At 33.3% G+C, this 15168-nt stretch overlaps 1 protein-coding gene across 1 annotated transcript in view; it reads left to right on the top strand.

The window, feature by feature from the left end:
• Positions 1–15168, top strand: part of SEMA3C (semaphorin 3C) — a 194960-nt gene that overhangs the window by 111044 nt on the left and 68748 nt on the right. The window contains exons 5-6 of the mRNA XM_027774140.1: positions 4797–4916; positions 11970–12060. Coding sequence (XP_027629941.1) covers positions 4797–4916; positions 11970–12060 — 211 coding nt within the window. The remainder of the gene's footprint in view (positions 1–4796; positions 4917–11969; positions 12061–15168) is intronic.

Here is a 15168-nt window from a genome sequence, read left to right as displayed (position 1 = left end):
CTGAACAAAAACAAAAACAAAAATCCATAATCCACATCTTTCAGCATTCATCGTGAAACTCCTGTTCTCCTAATCATATGTTAGACCTGACCAATCCCCAGCCCAATCCACAACAAGGAAAGAAGGGGAAACAGCACTCTTAACCCCAGAAAAGTCTTCACTTCCCTGAATCTGAAGCCACATCCACTCAGAAAACCCAAGCATGTTTATTTTTAAAATGTATTTTTAACACATCCATTTTAATATTATAAAACTAATATGTGTTCAATACAGAAATTTTGAATATTTAGAAAAGCATATAATAACAGAAAATAGGCCATTTCTTATTAACACTTTGAATTTGGAGACTTTACCTCTCTTTGTTTTAGTTTCCTTGTCTGTGAAATGTGATCATTCACAGTATCTGCCTTCCCGGGTTGTCAGTGAATTAATGAATTAATATTTGCAGAAAGTTAAGGAGCACATAGTACACAGTAAATGCCAAGTCACTGTTGAAGTAAATTGCATTCCTCAAATATAATCACTCTTACTTTAGGATATAGTCTTCTAGCATTTTATTTATATGAACATTTTTGTATATATAAAATAAAATGGCATTATATTCTGCATTCATTAGTATTGTACCAGGAAAGTTGTTTCCAAAGAGAATTAGGCAATGAAAAGAAAGCATCCATTGTGTTTATTTCTACTGAAGTCTCTAAGGCTTGATTCATTCCCTAAATGATTCATAGCTTTCTACCAAGTTCAGTACTAAGTTTCATGCAGGGCATAAGCACTTCCCACTTCACAGATAATATAAGTCAAACAGATAAAAGAAAAAATCTAATATCTGATGATTTTGTGTTTATTATGTACCAGATACTATTCCAATTGCTTTATTAATATATTATCATCTCCATTATGCAGATATAAAGAGTGAAGCACAGGGAGGTTAAATAACTATGTTAAATTCTAACAGCTAGTAAAATGTGAAACCAGGGCTTGAACTCAAGTCATCTGACTCTGAAATCTACATGCTTAAATCTGGTTCCTAGTGTAATCTCTACTGCCCATCTGAAGACTATGGCATGATGACAGATCAACTCTAATTGCCTCTCTGGTTTCATCACAGGATAATCCCCCAACGCTTCGGAGTACCATTCCCTCAGTAATCCCTGCACTCTCATGCCTTTTGTTTTTTTTGTTCACGCTGTTTTCTATTGACATGTTCTTTCCTTAGGATTTTGTCTGTTGAAATCTCTAGTTCATTCTGCAAGACTCAGCTCCAATGATACCTTCACTCAAGTTTGTATACCCAGTTCAGCACTATTCTCTCTTCTTTCCTTTTGTAGCATAATTTTGAAAATATAAGTATATACCACCGCCTGATATATTATACCCTATTTTCTTTGAAAGCAATAATTTGAGTCTACTCCTTTCACTGCTGTTACTACCATGTATAGAATCACGCACAGAATGAGTTCAGTAAATATTTGCTAAAAGGAATTGACATCATTGCGATGGTCTGGGTCAGAAAAAATGTGACCAGAAACTAAAGGAGTACAATGGAAATGAAAGAACCTAGATAATAATTTCCAATAATTAACTCAACTAATTTGTTTTTCCTTCTCTTTCTTGTGTGGAGCAAGGTGGGGGGCACCCCGAGTACCACGTAGGGTGGGAATCTGTTCATTGCTAATCAAACTTCTACAGAAAAGCTTGATGGCAGAGGGTGACAGAGGTTCAAGTCCCAACTCATATGCTTATTAAACCTAGTGCACTTGATTCAATTCTTTGAAATTCAATTTAATCATCACTAAAATGGAATATAATACTTAAATTAGAGCATTGCTGTGACAACGCAATTCACATCAAAAGATTAAGAGCTCTGTAAATATTAATAGCCATTATATAAACTATAAAACATTATATAATTATTACAAAAATACTATTCCTCACCCAATGACAAATTATAAAGTGGCTAAAGTACAGGACTCAATTTTAGATACATATGTGTTTGAAAATCTGCCTATTGTTTCTGTTTATATGACCTCAAGAAATTAACTAAAAAAGCTCCAGATTGAAGCTTTATTTTTCCAAAAGGATTGAATCATAGAGAATTAAATGTATGCATATAAAGTGATAAAGTAGTGTATACTAAGTGTTAAATAAATGTCAGCTATACATGTGAAAATCAAACCTCCTGGGAGGTAAAATAAAGAGAAAGTAAAATACATAAAATGATTATTTCAATGTTTAGCACATAATAAACTCTTAATAAAGTTTACCATACTAAATAGATAGATAAATAGATACATAGATGAAATGAGTATAATCTTCATACAAAATATGAAAAATAGTATTTTAACCAATACCAATAATTTATGAAAGTAAATTGTCTACACACCCAAGATGAGACAGACATAACCTGTTATTAATAGAATTGAATTAAGATCATGTTTTATGGGAAAATACAGACACAGTATTCCAGAATGACTAAGCTTTAATGTTAAAAAAAACCACAGGTCTCATTACTTCTAACTTTCCTTAACGTAGACATATTATATACACACAATAATTCATCTGTGCTTTTACTCTGGAGAGACATGTTATCATCTGTTCTTATGTAATCAGTTTCCAGGTACCTATATAAATAAGTGTCAAGGTACAATGACACTGTATATTTAACCAAAATCTTTAGTGTCTTAAAATAAAAATAGAATGTATAGTCTGGACTGTAAGGATTCATTTCTTTGATGAGAGCTAATGATTGATTATTTCTATTATATAGAAACATCTGTATAAAATTACTATGTTTGAAAACAACCCTATATTTCCTGGCAAGTAAAAAAATGATAAAAAAAATTAAATTTAAATTAAACTTATAATTTAGCAAATTTAGTTTACCTTTCCAATAATATAAATAATATCTGTGCATTATAAAAAATTAGGAAAATACATGGTTCCTAGAAGAGACAAAAACAGCCATGTTTGCCTGACTACCGCGGGAATAACTCTGGTTAACTTTTGATATAGTTCTATATATTCTGTTAATAAAGATTGTCTGTGATTATGAAATTGTTTGAAATCACTTTCTATGAGATAAAATGACTTTGTAAAGGGAACAACATTTCATCTCAGCCTTGATTAATTTGTAGTCAGCAAAGAAGAGAACCTAACAAATGTGAACAGTTTAGGATTAGTTCAGTCGCAGAATCTAAATCTGGTGTAGAACATGTCTATATACTCCTGCAAGGTCACAGGCAATTTGGAATTATGATAATTATTTTGTAGTTCATTGAGTGAATAAATGACACCCTGGGCTTTAGCTAAACCAGAAGCAGGGTAAAAAAGTAGAGGGAAAGAAATGTTTCAAGGGTAGAGAGTGATTATATCATCCTTGCAAAAAGCAAGTTATATCAGCGTATCATTTAAAGTTAGGTTCACTTGCCAATTTTAAGTGCCAATAGTGTTTTCCATATGTACTACTAATAATATAGAACTGTATTTTAGAAATATAGAAAATGCAAGAGCACTTTTTCATTCAAAGCATGTTTGTATAATGTGTATGTGAATATAATAGTTTAAGGAAATCTTAAAAAGAAACTTGGACATCTCAATTTTTAATTTTTTTTGGGTGAAGAATACGTTTAAAACATTTCAGAACATATAAACTTACATAGTATATAACATACGGAAATATGAGAGATACAGATCATTTCACCAATTTTTTTAGGTGAACCATCTTCCTCCTGAAATAAATCAGTGGAATAAGCGAGGTTGTTCTCTTCTTATTCTGCCAGACATATCTTCTAACAACAATGACAAAAAACATTTTGGCAATAAGGAAAATGTATAACCAAGTGTTGCTAAATAATTTTTGCTTTGCATTGACATAAATAAAATTTTAAAGATTTTTCAAATGAAGTGTAAAAATTAGTAAATATTTAAGCAGAACTAGTAAAACTAGCGCATAATGGCAACTTTGTTCAGTTGAGTTCTACAGGGTAGAGATTTTGTCTTTTTTGTTCACTGTGAGTGCCTTAAAGTTTAGACTATAACCTAACAGTATGTATTTATTAATCATTTGTTGCATGATTGTTTCTGTAATATTTTTGTATTTTGTAACTATTTCTGAGTCATTGTTTTTCCTCAGCAGTACTACATCTTAATGCTTGATATGGTACTTTTCTAATTCCCATGTGTGTTTTCAAATAGACTTTATGAGATATACACATAGTTTCTCAAAGATGCAGAACATAATATAGTGTTCTTCGTTGAAGATGACTATGGCAGTATCCTTGACTTGATTATTACACACTACATTGTTGCTTTGAGGAACCATGTTATACCCCACAAAGATGTACAATGATTAAATGTAAAGAAATTATAACATAAATTAAATTAAAAATGATATGCAGGGGAACAGCAGATAGGATACTGGTTAATGTTGCTGGATTCCCACGTGGCCAATCACAATCTGAGTCCTGGACCCAGAGGTTTGAAACTCACACTGGGCTCATGTGCATGCGAGCTGAAAATCCCCAAAGGGTAATGAAGGAAAAGGAATTGAGGCATGGGTACCCCCTCTCCCTCTTGTGTGTTGGGGATTTCTTGCTTTTTGTCTCTGTCTCTCTGGTGAGTACACATGCCCTATAACAAATATCTCTCTAAAATAGTAATAATAATAATATGGAGGAAAAAATAGTTTATGTCATTTCATTGTTACCTATTATACAAAAATCTCCAGTTAATATAGCTAAAAGAAATAGTAATAAGTATTGAATTCCTAATGATACATATACCAATTCTTTTAGCATGGCTGTGGAAACTTCGTCCGTGTAATTCAGACCTTCAACCGCACTCATTTGTACGTCTGTGGGAGTGGTGCTTTCAGTCCAGTCTGTACTTATTTGAACAGAGGGAGGAGATCAGAGGTAAGTGTAACAAGTTAACATTTTTAGTTTTGGTGTTAGTGTCAAAGATTTATAAAAGTATATTTTATAGTAAGAACTTGCAAATATTAATATCCATAAAATATTTTCATATTTTTAAAAAAATTTGGCCAGAGAATGCTTGTGGTCACTGGAGAGTAGAAGAGAGAGAGGGAAGACATGAAGGCATCCCCCCCCCCCAGGGGGAATGGTCAGGCTGTAATCCTAAAACAGAGAGAGAGGGAATGCATGAAGGCATCCCCCCCCTCCCCCCAGGGGGAATGGTCAGGCTGTAATCCTTTCTCCATTTCTTTTTCTTTTTTATTTTCAATAAGTTTTATTCTGAAAAGTCTTTCTTATTTAATTACTTGACTATTCTATAGCATTTTAAACTTAATTTTATATACAAATAATTATGTATCCCAAATCCAGAACTATTTTAAAATCTAGATGATACATTTCTGGGTTACCAAGATATTTATTCACTCTATTAACTTGTACCTACTCATATCTCATCTCATGATAACAAATCCTCCTCCTCCTCCCTCCTTTCAGATTTTGGGTATACACCCCTCCTTTCAGATTTTGGGTACACACACACACACACACACACACACACGTGGTATTTAAGTCAGGAACTAGAGTCACATAATCTGCCATGTGAAATCTAGATTCTTTAACCACCATGCCACTGGCTGGCCCTTTCATGCCTTTATTTACAAAGTATATTATATTTTGTTTTGTCTGCCTAGTTCAAGGGCAGATTCCTGTTTGTAACTAAATATATATATATATTTCTAAATGAAAAATGCTGTAACAGACAAAGGAAAGTATAATTTTATACTACTTTGAATGAAAGTTATTAATGGTTGCTTCGAATTATAAAAAAAATTATAATATAAACATTTGAAATCAATTTCAAGTAATTTCTTATATATCTTTCAAATCCTTAACCCTTCATGAGTTAAAGCTGTAAGAGGTCTATAAAGCAGAAAATCAAATGCCTTTATTAAAAATATTTTTGTATAATTAGTATATCATACTTTTTATTTTAAACCTACATTGCCCTACACTAGGCTTTTCTAGTCTTATTCTTACATGATCTAAAGTGAGAAAGGATATTGTGATGTAGTTTTGCTTAAGTCAAATGCATAGCAAACATGTAGTCAAATATAAGGCCAGTTGAACTTCGTCTGTAGTATTTAACACATTGTTTATTATCATAGTTCACAAGTGTTGACTAAGGAAATGTTGCACTAGACCGAAAGAAGTTTTCCTCATTTTTTCCAGTCAAATATGCTCTTTTACTTACTATAATTATTTTAAAAACTAAATTATTTCAAGTTATTTTATTGGGTTCCATTATACAACTCAAATTTTCAAAATCCTGTTCTTAAATATTGTCTTAATTCAATTTTAGATATTAAAATTGTATAAAAGATTAAGGATTATTACTGACCTACCTTATAAAGTTTATTTTCCTCTAACAAGAATTAATCTTAACTGTGGTACTAATAATATACTATCATCAAAAATGGTAATTAATCTTTTTTAGACATATAATTTAGACACATGTCATTTGATGATTAAAAAGTCACTTAAAAATAACCAAGCTCTTATAATTGACACCAAATTGAAGGAACTCTGATGGATAACTTAAGATGCTATGAAATATTAAAACTCTTAAAGGAAAAGTAAAGTCATGCCTCTTAGAAGACTATAGTTTCCTACAATGAATTTGTCATTAGAACCACATGCCTGTGATCAATTGATTAAATAAACTACTGCCTCAGACATCTGTGATCTGTCAGACACTCCTCTGAAGTCCATGCCTTCAGGGTCTTGGCCAACAATAGCATAGCAATTCTCATAACGAAGATTTCAAGTAAAATCATTTTCCCATGTACAAATTGCCCACTATGTACTTGGAGGCTTAATTGGAATTTCTGTCTGAGAAATAATCTCCTTTGGAAAAACCAGCCTGAAATAAATTTTAATCACTTTGCTAAATAGGAATTACTTTAGTCTCACTTCAAAAGATAAGTTTCTAAGGGGAAATGTCCATTAATTATTTTAATCTCTTAAGTAATATGTAAATACCTTAAAGGCCAATTTAGGTGTAAAAAGGGTAATGACTTTTAATCTTTATATATTTCCCTTGAGAGTCAACTCCAGACAAGTTTTACCATCACATCATTTTAATGTAGCTATAGTACATAAAGTTATTTAGAACTGTTGGGTCATCTGAAAAGTCCCGATGCATTTTTTGCATAGGAAAAAATAGAAAAATAGGTCATGACTTTTCTGACCACCCAATATCTTTATTTGGTAGTTTTCATAATATTATCCAGTATCTAATGTATTTATTTTCTTCTAGTTTAGGATAAAGATCTTCTTGCCTAAAATGACACACGATGCAGAAAGTTTTATTTTGAGAACATTTATCTTACTCATCACTAACTTATTCTGTCTGTAATGACCACCAGTTATACTTATTGTTTACACTCTATGTTAATATTAAAATAATGCATTTTTCAACTATTTTAAACCAACTTGTAAGTCAATCAGGTCAGTTTGGCACAGTCATTATTCCATTTTATTTCAGAGACATTTATTCACTATCTTTTATATCTGTCTTCATAGTCATGTGTTGGTTCAAAGAGATGTTTTTTGAGCCTACTTCAAGTCTGGAGTGTCACAAACTTTCATTATACCTCGTTAATCTTCAATTATTTTTGTAACATTTATTCAGAGTTCATCCTGAGAGCATTTCAACAGCACCCATGCATAAAGCCTAGAGTCTTTGCTACATTAAGACCTGAACATAGTTCTTTTCTTCTGTCTGCACTCTTTAATCTCTATCTTCTATTCCTGGAATAAGAGAAAATATTACAAATAAATTGTGAATTCAAACTAAGGAATAAAAAATCAAGGAAAAGCAGTATCTGGATAATTTTGCTGTATATTTTCAGACTATAAGAAGACTTCAAAAATTTACCTGCTGCAAAGTTTCAGACTATAAGAAGACTTCAAAAATTTACAGAAAAATGGAATTAAAGTTTGATTTTATTTTGGTGCAAAATTACTGAAATCAATACATAGATTGTTTTTCACATTATGTAATTTTCATGAACTTTGTGAAGACATATTGCCACATCCCATCTCTGATTGATTTTATCAAATGTCTCTGTACCAACTATGCCAACAGTTGAATACCACCTGGCCCACCTTTGCTACTTATCACATAGAGAACTTTACCTTTGACTCACCAAGAATTTATAGGCATGCAAATTATTCCTCATACTTCTTGATGCAAAATAATCATCAAATTAGTTTGTTGCAGCATCTTTTCGTAGCATTCTTCCCTATTTCAGAAGAAAAGTATGCATTTTCATTAAGTTAGTTGATAAATAACCATCACTTTTATATCTTCAATTTCAGTTTTTCTTTGTAAAAATCAGGGTATCTTTTTTGTAATTAAAAATCATTATCTTGTCTGTGTGATGATTTTTTCAAGTTTTTGCTTTTCTCTTTCTTTTACTTCATAGCAGTGCTTTCTAGACTAGTAGGCTGTATTTCCAGATTTTACACTTCCTATCCTCCACGTCTTTATTAAACATTTCTAAACCAATTGTCACTCCTATACATTAATGAAGCTGTTATTTTTTAATTATTATTATTTTTTTTTGGAGAGGTTTTTGCTATAGGGCTCATGCACTCGCCAGAGAGACAGAGAGACAGAAAGTGAGAAATCACCCCCAGGGGGGATGGCCACATCGCAATCCTTTCTCCTCCATTCTCCTTCAGGATCTTGGGCACACACACATACATGCCCAGCATGAGTTTAAGCCACTGGGTCCAGGACTCGAACCACAGTTGACTAAATGGGAGTCCAGTGACATAGCCATTATGCCAACTGCTGGTCCCAGGAAACTGTTTTATTAATGACAGATTCCTCAGTGACCCAGTTGACATCTAATCAGTACCCAATCTAAAATATTAAAGCTCTGTTGGTCCTGCCTTTGGAGTTTTCACTGCTTTTATAGGCATCTGTGACCATTAGACATTTTGTCAGGACTTTTTATCTAACTTTTCACAGCTACTCTATCTGATCCTATTATTTTTCTCTTTTTGTTTCAATCCAAAAATATTTCTTTACTTAATGAGAATTAAAGCAGAAAATGAAATTGTTCCATAATATGTATGCTACCTTAAAGAGATAGATCTTGGGGCCAGCAGGTGTCATGGCATTTAAGGTGCTGAACACTCCCACATGGCTGACCACTGTTCGAGTCCTGGACCTGGTGACTTGCTTTCTCACTTTCCTTCTCTCTTTCTCTCTGTGTCTCTCTCTGGTCAAATTAAAATAAATAAATGAATAAATAAAAATAAAAATATATGCATTAAAGACATAAATCCTTTTTATCCATCAGAGAAGAAGTAACTTTTACAAACTTTTTTTTTAAAAAAAAATATATGTTTTGCCACAGAGCATGTGTACTCCCTGGAGAGACATAGAGAGAAGAAAAAATGAAAAATCACCCCTGGGGAGATTTCATGCTGCAATCCCTGCTCCTCCATTCTCCTCTCTCTGGATTTTTGGCACACACACACATGCACCCCATGTGATTTTAAAGCCACTAGGTTTGGGACCCGAACTATTTACTGCATTGTGCCATGTGGGAGTCCAGTGCCTTAACTACCATGCCAGAGGCTAGCCTGTAACTGGTACAATCTTAAGCAGAAAATGATATGAACAAAATTGTGTTATCACTTGTGTGTTATGTTACAAATGATTTGCGGTATGGGTGGGGGAAAAATTGCAAGAGCTACGGAGAGATTAGAATTGACATAGTAGCCATTGGTGATAGAGATACCATGGCACAAAGATTAGGAAAGTATGTGTGATAGTTGTGAATTGGGATACGGAAAAGGAAGTTTATACCAATAAAGAAGTTGACACTTTTGTTCCTTGTTTTTTATTTATTTATTTTTAAATTTTCATCCTCTTTAATTATATAGTTACTGTGATGAGAAACAATGAAGAAATCATGTTTGGGGTAAAGATTATGAATCTCAGTTTGGTCTGTTGAATCTGAGATACTGAAAGGTTCAATTAGAAATATCAAGTAGGCAGTTGAATACAAGCCTAGATATATAAATGTGTAAGTCATTGTTTTATGAGTAACTGAAACCTGAGAAAAGTGCAAGCTTAATCATGTACAGAGAATATAGGATGAGAAGAAAATAACTAATATGAAGATTAAAGCTTTCATAACTTTAATGGCCAGATGGAGGAAAACAGACTGGCAAACAAGACTTAAGAGAAAAAAAGCCAGAAAAAGAGAGAGAAAAAAAATAAAAGAGTATGTTGGTTCAGGAAATAAAAGCAAGTCATTAAAAAAGTCAATAATCTTGAATACCAAGTAAGATGTGGTCTAAAAACTAGCCCTGAATTGCATACTATGATTACCATGATTGTCACTAAATATCTTATCACAAAGGGCCAGTTATAAGATGCAGAGGTGATGTGCTACTCAAGAGCAATCATGATTTTAATCCCTTGTCCAGGCAGTCTGACTCAATATCACAAAAATGAAGTTGTTTTATTTTTGTCAAGGCATTGGAAATTTAGAAATCATCTTCATCTATTTTTTTTAATCTTCTTGAACCACAACCAATTTCTAATTTATCATCAAGCTCTGTTAAGTGTCCCTGTACAAATCCTCTTACAGCTCTTCTGCTCTTACCATCACCACTGAGATCATGGCATGTCAAAAAATTATCTCCCAGTTCCTAAACTATTGCCATAAAACTAACCTATTTTCTTGAATTTGGTGTCCATTTTTTTAAAATTTATAATATCTTATTTACATTTAATTGTTGCACATCTTTGTGGAGTACAGTATGCTTTTTGAAAGCATGTAAGCAATATGTGATGGTCATATTGAGGATGTTAGCATATTCATCATCTTCAACCTGTATCTATTTTTATATATTCCATTTCCAGCCTTCCTAAAACTCAAGATAATATACATCCTTCTTAGAGCCAAGCTTCAGTCCTTTCATTTTGACGTTCAAAAATATTAATACGTTCATATTTCTTCCAGGATGATTTTCAAAAATTTTGTCTTGATAATAAAGATCCTCCTTCAGCTGATGCAGCCTACAAAAGTGATCACTCTTCCCATTGAATTAGATTTGTGGCTTGTACTAACTTTATATATATATATGATAAATATTTATATTGACAAGATGTCCCAGCTCAGTAAGGCTACACTGATCACCATGTTTCAGATTGAGCCATTGGCCCCAATCCCTTCTCTTCCCGGTTTTCTTTCCCTGCTTAACTTTTCTATTAAGCACTAAGAAACATCTAGTGTACTACATACTCTGCTTATTCTCTTCTTTCTATTTTATCTATCTTCCTCATAAGATTATAAATTGCTTCAAGATAAAAATTTGTTTGCTTGTTTTGTTTTTGTTTTGTTTTCTTTGCTTGCTGATTTGTCCCCAATGTCAAGTCAGCATCTGACACAAGGTAGATGTTCAATAAATTTTTGTTAAATAAATAAATGACACATTTCAATGTGAATTATTTTGTTGAATTTTATGTAATACTTTATATAACTAAATTAAGTAAAAACATAACGGTTTATTTTTAGAAGTTTTATTATTTCTGAAATACTACAGTCCTTATCTACATTGTTTCTCTGTGGGCAGTTTTACTTTCTGGAGAGCGTTCAGCACATCCGGTTCATATTTCCACTGATACTAGACTTGTAAGTGAATTTTGCTGATGTTGATTAGAGGAGAACTCCTTGGATCAGCTCTATGGGGAGTGTGATAGGATGAGAGCTAGCCCCAGCTGAGATTAGCTCATAATTTACAGATGGACTCTTTTCGTAGGTCCAGTAAGTATTAATACAGTAAACCGGGATGTATAAGCAACTGTGTAGAAAGCATAGTATTTGTGATGATGCTTTATTTTACTAATGAATTATTGTTTTAACTAAATTATTTGTCATTACATATTCAACTTTATCTACAATAAAGGACCAAGTTTTTATGATTGACTCCAAGTGTGAATCTGGAAAAGGACGCTGCTCTTTCAATCCCAATGTGAACACAGTGTCTGTTATGATCAGTAAGTAGCAAATAAAAGAGGGAGGGAGACATATAAAGCAATGAGAAAATTAACACGATACACTACGCCCATTTTGGATGGTCACATGGATGCTAGTATATGAGAAAAATAATCGGAAGAAAGTTGTGGCCTGAGATGTAATTTCCCATTTCCAATAATACTTATAATTAAACGTTAAACATGTATATTTGCATCTAATATGAAAGTTCTGTCATTCTTAATGCAAGCCATTTTTTATAGAACAGTGTATATTTATATATGCATGTACATAAACCTGTGATAAAGTGGTTTTTAATGATTCTGTAGTTATTTTTCTATTATTAAGTACATCAACTCTTCTTGTGTTTTAGTAATACTGTACAAATTATTAAAATGACATTTCTTTCAAATGGAAGAAGAAATTGCATGTATCAGCCCAATGCATTCTCTGTGGAATGTCTTAAAGTTGCTAGACTAAAAAGGACTTGATGATAAAGCCACATTCCTGTTTTCTCTTTCCATAAAATATCAGTTACACCAAAGGCCTGATCACTTACCATTACACACACTGACAAATCAATTTGTTTCAAAACTGAATCATCAGATGCTTTTCTGAGTCACCCAAAAGGTGTTCTCTTCTGACTAACTAAAACCCTTCTAGAATACATCTGAGTTATCACGGATTGACTGTGGATACAAATCTTGGATTTCCTGATGTCAAATGCACAGATGATGTTTTTTCCTCTTTGTTTTCTCTATGTATTGCCAGTAGTAAAATTCCATTCTTTGACAGTAGTACAGGTGCAAAACTAATTCTGTTGAAAATGCTGGCTTTGATTAACTAGGCAATCTAACTTTCCTTCTCATATCAGGAAACTAAATTTAGACAAGTACACCCAGTATTGACTAGAAGCCAACACCTTGGAAGTTACCCAGTAAATTAGTCCCACATGTTCATTCAAATTAGGCAGGTAGGAAGTGAAACTATATCAAGGACACTACGCTACAAAGCTTTGAAATAACAAGCTACCCAAAGCTGTCTGATGAGGGCCTTTCAGATAAATCTTCAAGTAGCATTTAATGGAAGCACTGTTTTAGAAAGTATTAAGAAGAAAATTGTGTTACCTTTAGAAACTGTATGATGTGTGTGATAGTAGTTAAATATGTATCACTTTCATTTAGCTCAAGTTAAATGCTATGAAAATAAACTCCAAATTCCATTTCCATTAAAATTCTAATAGTAGCATTAGAATTTTAGTTCATTTGTATACCATTTAGAATAAAAAGTTGGACCAAGGGAACCAGCAGTTAGCGTGATGGCTATGTCGCTGGACTCCCACGTAGTCGACCGCGGTTCGTGTCCCGGACCCAGTGGCTTAAAACTCATGCTGGGCGCGTGTGTGTGCGTGCCCAAGATCCCGAGAGGAGAATGGAGGAGAAGGGATTGCGGCGTGACCATTCCCCCTGGGGGGGTGATTTCTCGCTTTCTCTCTCTATGTCTCTCTCTGTCTGTCTGGCAAGCGCACGTGCCCTACAGTGAAAATCTCTCCAAAAAAATAAAAAATAAAATAAATAAATAAATAAATAAAAGTTGGACCAAGGCATTGTAAATTTTCATGCTGAACTGTTATAAGTTCTTTAATAATTTTGCCTTTAAAGAATTGGATTTGTTGAGGACCAGCAGTTAGTGTAATGGCTATGTCGCTGGACTCCCATGTAGTCGATCGCGGTTAGTGTCCTGGACCCAGTGGCTTAAAACTCACGCCGGGCACGTGTGCGTGCGTGCCCAAGATCCTGAGAGGAAAATGGAAGAGAAGGGATTGCGGCGTGGCCATCCCCCCGGGGGGTGATTTCTCGCTTTCTGTCTCTCTGTCTCTCTCTGTCTGTCTGGGGAGTGCACGCGCTCTATAGCAAAAACTTCTAAAAAAAAAAAAAAAAAGAATTGGATTTGTTTACAAAATGAAAGCTAGATATTGGTCTTTCTGGCTTTTCGAGGACCCGAGTCTTGAAATCCTATGCTTGGGGTCCTACACTACCCTTCATTGTTTTGATAATCATTATAATCTGTATTATCAAAGAAAGTAATTAAACAAGTTTATTACCTTTAGAACTGAAAATGAGAACAGGAAATTTCGTAAGTTTATATTTATCCTTTTATTCATCTAATAAATTATCCCTCTTGAAAATTTGTGTAGTCATTTTACTTTAACATATTATAGTACTTTTTCTTTCTTATCCTTTTTAGTTTTTTGCCAAAAGGCTTGTGCGCTCACCAGAGAGAAACAGAGAGAGGGAAAGTGAGAAACCACCCCCAAGAGGAGATGGCCACACTGCAATCTATTCTTCTCCTAGGATTATGGGCATGCATGCACATGTACCCAGAGTGACTGTCAAGCCTCCAGGTCTGGGACTCGAACCATGAGCGCTCATATGGGAATCCAGCATCCCAACCACAACACTACCTGCTGGCCCCACTATAGTGTTTTTTTCATTTCCACTTAGCTACAATGCCCTGAACAACACCATAATAACTTGTATCTAATGCCAAGAAATATTAAAAATGAGAATTCCAAGTTGTATAATACAGTTGTGACAGCTAACTTGTTGTGTAAGTCTGGTATTCTTTTAGTCACTAATGTGAGACAACAGCAAAGTCAGATATTATCTTTTACAAAGCCTATCTTAATCCTCATGAGGTTTTTCTGGTCAGTAGAAGAACTGAAAAGCAAAATACTTTTGGATTAAAGCAAAAAGGCACAAGTTTATCTTTGCATAAAACCCTTCCAAAAATTGGGGAAAAATCTATCAGAATTATTTCTAAAATGACATTAATTACATATTTCTTATTGATACAGAAGAAAATTCCTCACTTGCTATTTTAAAATGCTATAATTCCTGAGATACATATTTAACTATTCTAAAATTACTGAGAATTTCAAACAGAAATTACACCAATTCGAGATGTAGGTGTGTATAATGTTTAAGTCATAATTAATAAAGTGGTATACAGTAGGATTAGAAGTAGCCCTCTGTGCTATATCCCAACCTCCAAATATCTTTTTTTTTTTCTTTTTCTTCTTGGAAATAAGAATAGAAAATGGTTGTTGTGCTAATCAAGATATTGAGCAG

The sequence above is a fragment of the Tupaia chinensis genome, unplaced genomic scaffold, assembly GCF_000334495.1.
Source record: "Tupaia chinensis unplaced genomic scaffold, TupChi_1.0 Scaffold000406_1, whole genome shotgun sequence".
NCBI classification, from domain to species: domain Eukaryota; kingdom Metazoa; phylum Chordata; class Mammalia; order Scandentia; family Tupaiidae; genus Tupaia; species Tupaia belangeri.
Note: the sequence above shows the minus strand (reverse complement) of the source record. Positions and strands in the feature narration are given on the sequence as shown.